Source organism: Leguminivora glycinivorella, chromosome 6, assembly GCF_023078275.1.
Source record: "Leguminivora glycinivorella isolate SPB_JAAS2020 chromosome 6, LegGlyc_1.1, whole genome shotgun sequence".
In the NCBI taxonomy this organism is placed as follows: domain Eukaryota; kingdom Metazoa; phylum Arthropoda; class Insecta; order Lepidoptera; family Tortricidae; genus Leguminivora; species Leguminivora glycinivorella.
Genome location: NC_062976.1, coordinates 18764187 through 18774661, shown reverse-complemented (window position 1 = coordinate 18774661; position 10475 = coordinate 18764187). Strand labels below are relative to the sequence as shown.

Genomic DNA, 10475 nt, shown 5'->3' with positions numbered 1-10475 from the left:
ATAGCGGTAGCTATGGAACAACAATGACGTCGCTGCTGCTGGCACGATGCGATAGAGTATGTTTATGTAGAGCTCGCCCAACCAAGTAACAGCAAAAGGTTGTGTGCGAACGCTGTTAGGGTTGCCATTGCCGTAACTATTTCTATTTACCGAACTTTAAAGAAATAGTCAGGAATCAAACTTCTCGACATTTTTAAATATGCACTTTTTATCACTTATGCAAGGAATGCGTATTGCAAACACGTTGCAATCAAAGATTAATAAGGCTGATAAAATTAGCCTATGACACAACTGCATGATAGCAACTTACGCAGATATTAAGTAACTTGCATAAATTGCTGCGTAAAGTAGTAATATAATTTGTGGTATTAACAATTTTAAATGGAAATTCACGGGAACGTATATTTAGAAGATGGTATCACAGAATTCGAAAGACGGAACGCGCTTGCGCGAGCCCAACGGTGAACGCAGGGCCACTATTTTCATTGCATACCGAGCCCTTTCCTCGGCCAAACCAATACAAAAGATAAATCAGGGATGCGCTGCAAGTATTCGTACCCAGAGGCCATTTTTTTATAGATTCTATTGAAGCGATTGTAAGAGCGCAATAATAATAATAGTCCGGAGCGGCGCGGAGGGTCGCAAGGCCGGAGTGAGGCGCGCGGCGGGGCGGGGCTACGTCACGTCGAACAACGCACGAACACGGCTAAATATAAAATACCCCTCTACCTGGCTCTGGCGGCCATCTTGAACGCGCACCGCAATTTAGCCGGGTAAAAACTTGCCTGCGTCGTTCGTCCGAGCCGCCCGCTGGCGGAGTCGTCCAACGCGATTAGGCGAGGTGGGAACAACGAGATCAGTGTAGTAAAAGTAGCTGGCTCAGTGCGACTGTTGATCTTTATACGCGTGTAAATAAATTTCTCTACTAACGAAATCTATCTTCTACTAGAGTAATATCGTTTCGTAAAGATATGGACGGGCAGCTATAAAAAGAGCAGAACATTGCCGTCAAAATAAGGCGGAAAATAAATAAATAGGGTTAAAACTCTACATCGCCCAGTGATTTGTGATTAAAAGTGAACCTTATTGTGCTGCGGCGTTAGAGTGAATCTCGCACGAAGCAATTTGAGTTGGTGACCGAATTATGGAAAGAAATAATTATGATTAGTTGGAACAGTGGTGATAGTTTCGGAATGTCGGGCGGTGATGAGCGGTGAGCAGTGTTATCGCGGGTTGAGCGAGCGTTATCACCATGGACTGGAGAATTCGAAGGCAAGCCCGCCAATACCGGTGAAGTTCGTCGAGGCCGCTGCCTTTTGAACAGGTACCGGTTTTGAATTATCATTTTGTTTGATTTATAATGTTGCCTCGGTCGTCTGAGTGCAAGGTGCCTTGCGCTTTGTCAGTGTTATACATTGTTCGTGGTTTTTGAAAATAACGGTCCTAAGATTTGTTGAAGGTAGATCAAGTATAGGCCAAGCAAAAGTTTTTCTCAGGACATTAAACCCGTCTCGTATTTTTGTCTCTTCATACCAAATAAAGTCCTTATTATATGTCTAAAAAGACTTTTTGGTACGTGTGGAGTAGTTGTGTTGTTAAGGCTGAGAATTCTTTCGCTCGATGTAGGTACTATTCATTTTTGAAAAAAATTTATCAGAACTAATATATATTATTTACGATACTAATCTTGTTATTTATGTTGTTACAGATCATCATGGCTGACACAACACAACCTGAAAATCAGCTGGATTTAAATCCGGACCCAACAAAGGACATTAGTGATCAAGAGGCGGTTCCAGACATAATGGAACCTAGAACTGTAGAACAAGAATCTTTATTTGTGATAAAGGACGAAAAAAATAGTGATAGTGATGTTAACAGTGACGATCTAAGCTCGAATGATGAACAAAGCCATGTTGATAGCAGCAATAACTCTCAGTTTTATGAGAATACTGATAGCAAAGCAGATTACGCTATTAAAAGTGATGATAATGATACATTAAGTGATATAGATGATATTAAGACAGACACTGCGTCAGCTGATAGTGAAGACTCTGCGCTCGGTAGTCTGCCTCCTGATAGCACCAGCAATGATCGTGACGAGGAGGCCCAGGACCGGTCAGATGGAAGCGACTCTGGTATCGGATCGGAAACCACAGAAGAACGAAAATTTAACCTTGAACTGCCATGCACGAGCGGCCTAAATAATACTGAAAGTCAAGAACAATCAGCCGGTCTAATTAATAATTTCAATGAATGCACAGAATATAATTCTGAAGCACAAAGTTTGAAACCCCTCCGAAGTAGTCTAAAAAGGAAATGTAGCGACGAAAGTCAAGAAGAGCCACCAATGAAAAAAAGAAAAGAGGGCATTAAATTTGATAACGTGACTGTTTACTATTTTCCTAGAACCCAAGGGTTTACCTGTGTTCCATCACAAGGCGGTTCTACTTTAGGAATGGAAAGAGAGCATACTCATTCACAAAAGTTTACGCTGGCTGAACATGCTTTAGAACAAAGAAGATTACATCGGCAAATATTGCAGCAATTAAAAAGTGAGCGTCATTCGTTGCAAGGAGCGGCGCTATCTTCTAGCGAGGATAGTGACACGGAAGAAGAAGCAAGCGATATTTCTGAATCTGAATTGGATTTAGATAGCTATTACTTTCTACAGCCAGTTCCCACAAGGCAAAGACGAGCTCTGTTACGCGCAGCTGGAGTTCGGAAAATTGAAGGCTATGAAAAAGACGAGTGCAGGGACATTAGAACTTCGCGAGAGTTCTGCGGGTGTGCTTGCAAAGGTGTATGCAATCCAGAGAATTGCTCATGTAGTTTGGCTGGCATAAAATGCCAAGTCGATAGATTAAACTTCCCCTGTGGCTGTACTAGAGATGGGTGTGGCAATACCACAGGGCGAATAGAATTCAATCCTGTAAGAGTTCGAACACATTTTATTCATACTCTCATGCGACTGGGTTTAGAGAAGAAAAATGAAGAAAACCAAGCAGCAAAAAGACAGTGGGCCGAAGCTCACAGTACCAATACAATTTCTTGTGTTTCAAACACATCATATGATAGAGAACGTTGTCTGACACATGAAGACGGATTACTACGCGATGTCAACTTGACTCCTAGAGTAGAAGTCGAATCGTGTGTAAACGCTGGAAGTTTTAATAATGTGCACTGCGACATGAACAATGTTCCGATCCAAAGCAATAATGTGCAGGATAACAAAACTTACAATTACGCAACCAATACATTAAACCATAGACACATTAATGAAAACAGTGTTATGCATTTTGAAGAGAATTTGCACAGCAACCGCGCGAACTCATATACATGCAACATACTTCAGGGTAAAGGTCCCCCTTACTCCATGCCCAATAGTATGGGGTTTGACATGTCAAACAATGTACAAAGGTTTCACAACGATCTCAACTACGCTTATGGACAGCATTCTGATAACAATCACTTCAAGGGATTGCAAACGAGCTTCTCGGCAACAAGTTTCGAAGAGTTCGCGCACAACTCCCACATTTCTATGTTTAGTCACTACGGCCATATGTACGTTCCAGACTACAGCCATAAAGCGGGCACGAGCCTGCACGAGCATGACTCAATGCAGTATCCTTTATCTCAGAACCACTACGGCGTGTACAAGAATACTACGGAGTGTATGAATAACATGAATACTGATAACAAGCCAGATTCTCATTACAACATGATGTTGCCATATCAAACTAGCAATAAATTGCAAACGGAGGAGAACGATGAGAACTGGTTCAGTCATAATACCCTGCTGAACCTGGACCACTCGGACCAGACGACGCAGGATGCGTCGGAGCTGCAGCAGCAGGCCGCCGCGCCGCCGGCCGAGACCAATGCCGCCGAGACCACTGACAATTTCGGTGAACTAATTAAGAAAACTATGGTAGAATCTGTTACTGTGTAGATGAATTCTTGTTGTCTTTTATCGTCTTACTGATTATCATGTTATTAAGTTTTAATTATATTGGACTATTCAGCAGATCATAATTTATATCCTCTTAACGCTCACTCATTCCTTAATTATGAATTACTCCCATTTACCTATCTTCCCTTACCATATATTTAAACGGTCAGATATCTGAAGCTAAACAGGCGTCGCTCTCATATAAAACTCCAATGTATGTCAGTACCTAGTTACTTACAATCGTCACAAACACAGCTAATAACTGTTTGTTTTTTGGCATAGAAAAGGAAATTACACCAATAATGTTTACGGAATTTTAAAGCACCTAACACTAAAAACATACCGTAAAGTTTCGTATCTTCGCCTGCGCTACTTAACATCGCCTAGTTGACATAAGTTGCCATAAATTAAATATTTATAGTCCTAGCCTTACAAAAAACTGCTAAATACAAAGTATTTTTATGGGTGGCAAGATTCTCCGAACAATCTGCTGCTAACTTCATCAAGTTGATGATCAGGTGCCATAGCCGAATGGCACTTCTGCGACGCGAAACGAAAACGAAACGCCGCGATAAGTAGTCTGGCTCTGTCGCGCCAATCCGCAAGAGCGATAGAGATAGATATTCTACCCAACTAACAAAAAATAGTCTTATAGTGGCTTATAATGCCAAAAATAGTACTCTTATAATAACCTTGTAAACCCTTTACAAGAGGGCATTTGGGCACACCTTATAAGGCCAAAAACCTTATATCCCCCTTGTAGTTGCTATATTATTAGCTTTCTTATCTTGTACGTGCTTTATTATGGCATGCAATAAGAAAGTTAACCTTATAATGGCAAGAAAAGTGCTTTTAAAAGGCTAATGTACTAATAAGAATCATATTTAAAGCTTTAATAAAGGCAATTATACTTGTAAGAATCATATTCAAAGCTTTAATAAGGGCAATAGCTCTTGTACACGTTTTGTGATCATCAGATATAAGGGAGTAAAACTCATAACGGCGAAACAGGATGCTGTTTTAAAAGTTTATTGTGCTTTTCGTAGTGATTTATGTGTACATCATCATCAAGTCATCCATTTTGCAAGTTAGTAAACGGTAAGTTAACTTTTACATATTACAATTATTTGCTTATTTATTATGAAAACTGTGTGGGAATCCAATTTCATGGTGAAATGTGATATAAAATGTGTTGTATTATTAATGCGCCCTTGTATTTCAACGGTTTTGTACTAAAAATGCGGTTAATTAATTTTGACATGTCTTGAGCAAGGCTGTTATAAGAGTAAAAGCAGTAAGCACATCATTTACAAATACTCTATAAGAGTAAAAACTTTATAATAGCCACCGGTGTTACTTATGATTCGCCATTTTATATATCTTTAGGGTTCCTTCTCACAATTAGTGAAATCCCGAACCTTACCATCTAGTTAAATATTTGTAACGGATACCAGTTAAAAATTCATAACGTTATCGTTAGAGAGCAGATTTCAGGTAGCGATTTAAATATTAATATGAATATGACTCGCATACAATATTTAATATTTTTTCTACACACGAAAAAATGTATGGGAACATAAAAGTAAAACCCTTTTTGGATGCTTTTGTGAATATTGGACAAAAATTATAATGATATTAAATAAAAATAAAAAAAATATTTATTTATACTTATTTCTTTAATATTTCTTCTGCGCATTGCACAGTAAAAACTTCTATTATGGCTCAAAGAATATAAAAATGAAAATAATTCGCTTCTTATATATATTTAAATTGAAAGTCCATTATTTAGAATAAAATACTTTTTTTTAAATGTAGTTTGTTGAAAAAATAACATTAATTTAATCTAATTATTCAGTGAAGTTTGTGGTGTGCGATGTAGGTAATAATAATAGATTATAAACCACATGACATGTATTTAAAAAATTGCACTAGTCATATCCATATTCATATTTAAATCGCTACCTGAAATCCGCTGTCTAGTTATCATGTACTTGGCGCAAACCTTTGAAATTGCATTTTTGTTCGAAAGACCGTTCTTTTTAAACCGGTATTTTGGGGAACGCTTTGATAAAGGTTTGGTTCGATTAACCGGCATAGAACAAAATAAAACCGTGTAGTCCGCAGCATGTCAGGTAATACCGATATTTTCAATATTTCATTAGGAAGTTATATCTAGAATTTTCAATTTAAAACAAACTTGTGCTTCGGAATATTTAATCTTTTGGTGCCTTATTTTATTACTTCCTATTGATTTATTGTAAATGCTGAGTCAAATACTCTATTTGATATTTATTATTATGGTTATTGTTACAGAATCTGTGGATGAGATACATAGTCAGCCGTTTTTAGTGACGTGAAGATGACAACTCTTCTCCTCCTCTTAGTAAGTAAGTGCTATTGAAAACCACAGACGATTTCAGTACCGCCATCACAATGGACTTTGTGTCGATAACTATAAACAGCCTAGCCTAAGACTTCAAATAAATATTTTTTTTTTATTACAGATGAACTACAAAACGGCACGTATTCTGATGGAGAAAATCAGTCACAATCATTACTTACACCCAAAAATAAGCCCGGAGTAGTGGATCAAAAAACATGCAAAATGGAAGAGGACGCAGGAAATAGTTTAGGTTGTAAGAAAATCACACCAAGCAAAGATGGCGCTGATAATTCAAAACAAGAAAAATTTACTGATAGGTTAATTACAATTTCTACCACCGTGTAGGCGCTCTGAAGAATATATTAATATTTTGAAGTATGTAGACTCATTGAAACAGCAACATCGTGAGCAATAGAACTGAAAATATTAATCTTATAAAGTTACTTGTATCGGTTTGGTTTCGTTGCACATAAATAAATATCTTAAAAACAGTGAGTTTGTCTTTATTTGTCCTCAATTTTAATCTGTCTTAGTCCCAAAAGGACTACATATAAAATCGGTTTCTTCTTAAAATAGCAGAACATTGTATTCACTTATTCAGATCGTCCAACATTCACAATGATAATCCGCAATAAAAGATTTTTTTTTTATTTCAGACCAAAGTCCATAAATTAAGGAATACACCTTTGGAACTTATTCTAATAAAGTTAATCTTAAAAATTAATATTAGTAGGTACTGATGGATAAAAAAACTGAGTGCCTTGGTAATAGTCTCTTATACGCTCAGTTATGTATAATTGGCCACCTCCGAGTATGCACTCGCTAGTCTGGTATAACCGGTGGACACTCTATTTAATAATGTAAACATTGTAAAACATGGAAACAATGGACCAGTTACATTTGCCCTCCAGTCGAGATCTGCCCCGCGGCCCCGCTGTATATACCTTAAAATTTTTCACCGCAGAGCTACAGACACCTTAAATAAGAACAAAAAATATAATTATTAAGCTAAATCCAAACTCAATTCATCATTTCACGATATACCTGTATTACTGTCACTGCTGCTTGCCTGCATATTCTTATAATTATTCCATAATGGCATCCTCTACGGAACCACTAATCGATAAGTTGGGATCAGATTGTTCACATTCGCTGGATTTTCAAAATGACGAATCAAGTTTTATAAAAACTTTTAATACGACACTTTCAAGAATAATGCCTTTATAATTATTGTATAAGAGAAAATGTATTGCTTTAATTCTTTTAAACACTTTATAAAATGCTATAATTTGTTTGCTGGATAGACGTTTTATAATATGCTCCTATGAGGCATAAAGCATCATAGTTATCTTATGCATTACTTTTATAAGAATAATTGGCCATAACAAAAGCTTTTATAGTGCTTTGAATATTATACAGCGAAAAGGCATTTTAAATGGCTTCTATAAGAATACATATTTTTAAACCCTTATTGCAGTCATATAAATTGGACTTATTAACGTGTACATGGCCAAGTTATAAGAGTAAATGTACTATTGGCCAAATCCTCTTATAATGAGCTACTATAAGAGTAAATATTTTTAAACCCTTATTGCAGTCATATAAATTGGACTTATTAACGTGTACATGGCCAAGTTATAAGAGTAAATGTACTATTGGCCAAATCCTCTTATAATGAGCTACTATAAGAGTAAATATTTTTAAACCCTTATTGCAGTCATATAAATTTGACTTATTAACGTGTACATGGCCAAATTATAAGAGTAAATGTACTATTAGGCCAAATTCTCTTATAATGAGCCGCTATAAGGAACTCTGGCATAATGAATGCTATTTTAAAACTACTATGAGTGTTTAGCCCTTATAGATTGATTTTATAAGGATGTTTTGTTTGTTGGGTATGAGCGTTTCGTTTGTGCCATTCGGCTACGTACCCAGTTAGGTTTTTGTGCGACACGAACCACACTTTTTTTTAAGTCAGTGTTTTAACTTTGATTTTATAAAGTGATACAGAGCTGACAGACACGCTATAAATGATAAAATATCAGCCAGGCAATCATGGTCGCGCGATAAACGATAAATCATCGTGCCGTCCCTATCGCACTTACAAATAGTGCGATAGGGACGGCACGTTGATTTATCGTTTATTGCGCGACCATGATTGCCTGCCAAGCCGTCCCTATCGCACTGTTTTATCAGTTATCGCAAGACCATGGTTGCCTGCCTGGTAATGTTAAATTATTCACATTATTCTGTGCTATAACTATTTCTCTTTCTATAACTACTTATTACGTATAGAATTTACAACAGAACAAAACGTTAGTGATGGTAGTTTTCGTCCATCATGTTGCCAAATTTCACCTACCCGTACGGTTGTCAAATTCGTTGTGACACGTTAATTTGTTGAATAATAATACCAGTTTTTGACATCGAAACCAAAGGTTGATTTGATCTCAATTATGAAAATGACAATAATAAGCGGAAAGCGATAAGTTTTTGTTATTTGATTCAAATAATCAACATATTTTACCTAAAACAACATATTTTGCCCTGTGTGGTGACGGGTTAAGAATTTCACCATCCCCTTTCTTCCCGTGGGTGTCGTAGAAGGCGACTATGGGATATGGGTTAAATTGTGGCGTAGGCGAGAGGCTGGCAACCTGTCACTGCAATGTCACAGTTTCGTTTTCTTTCAACCCCTTATTTGCCAGGAGTGGCTCTGAAGCTTTGGTAGTTTCGTGTGCTCTGCCTACCCCTTTATGGGATACAGGCGTGATTGTATGTATGTTGTATGTATGTTTTACCTAAAAACCATTACTCCCCTTTACTTGACCAGTTGGTTAACTTTTGGCAACTCTAGCATCTTCATAGAAAATATATGAAATATCGTCAGATCGACGCTGAACTACGCCTACTGCCCATTTTTCAAAAATGGACATATTTTTGTGTAATTAAAGTTCATATTATTTAACCCACTCTAAGGATATACGACTTAACGTGTTTGAGTCACAGAAAAGTTTATTCTAAGCGGTAAAGCATGCCATAGGCGAAGTTTGGGGAAACAACCCAATCTTCGCCTATCACCTTTAATCCCGTTTATTGCCAAGTTAACCAATGAAATTCGAACCTTTTGAGGACTATACTAAAAGTCCAGAGTACTAAATGGAGTTTTTTTGCCAGAACGGACTAAAATGTCTCCAAACTTGGGTGATTTTTTAGAAAAGGTGTCAAAACCCAGGCGAAGATACGGTACCTACTAATTAGGTATTAGTCGTGTATTCGGAGTAAGTAGGTAAACACCAAAATAAATTTTATGATACATTTTATTGTCATTTAAATGGATCTTATACAGGTACCTTAACACTTTCGCTACCAAGAACCCGACTGTCGGGCACACCGCTCGTAGAAGCGTAGCCGATTACATGGGTTTCCCCGTATGTAGCGAAAATGTCGTAGCGCCGCGTAGAGCCCGGTTTCGAAAGTGTTAAACATATCACAAGGAGATTTAATACGAATAAATATTCTAGAAAGCAAACTAGCACGCTGTGCAAAACGCTATATAACTGTTCAAAACAACCTTGAATTTGTATCACATCTTAAAATTTTGAAACTTCTAGTTCATCGCTAAAATTAATCGATTGTATTCAATGCTAGACATTATATCTACTAGTGATTGGACGATTTTAAATAACACTATTCCGTAGTTAAGAAGTGAAAGGGACATAACACAGAAGGACATTTAGTACTGAATTTTAGTAATTCGTATAATGTAATTTATGTGTAGGTACCAGGCATCGGACAAAAAGTGCCTATGACGTCAAACCACTTATAGGATGATTTTAAATAGTATCTATGATTTTCATAAACAATTATCACTTATCTGTTTATCAACCTCGTTATTAAACGATATCGCCACTTGAAATGAGTAAGTACGTACGTTACGTTTTTTACTAATCTTACCTACTGTTCCCACCTTTGAGTTTTAAACCTATTTATCTGAGGTTCCCACAGATTTATTCAGTCCTAATTGAAGGGATGTTTACAAAAACAACATAACTGACTACACTGGTTGACACCTGTCACGATCAAAAATGTTGTTCTAAAAGTGTCAACCGCTCTAAGCAGTTATGTTGTTTTTGT

General features: G+C 37.0%; 1 protein-coding gene across 1 annotated transcript; it reads left to right on the top strand.

Annotated features, from left to right (window-relative positions):
- Positions 1 to 653: 653 nt before the first annotated feature.
- LOC125227523 lies at positions 654 to 4029 on the top strand. The gene is made up of 2 exons (XM_048131857.1): positions 654 to 1324; positions 1709 to 4029. The coding sequence occupies exon 2, from the start codon at positions 1715 to 1717 to the stop codon at positions 3950 to 3952; it is 2238 nt and encodes a 745-aa protein (XP_047987814.1). The 5' UTR covers positions 654 to 1324; positions 1709 to 1714; the 3' UTR covers positions 3953 to 4029.
- Positions 4030 to 10475: the final 6446 nt, after the last annotated feature.

Bases quoted from the DNA above. Each gene is read 5' to 3' on its own strand.
- LOC125227523 (XM_048131857.1), top strand. From the start codon at position 1,715: ATGGCTGACACAACACAACCTGAAAATCAGCTGGATTTAAATCCGGAC.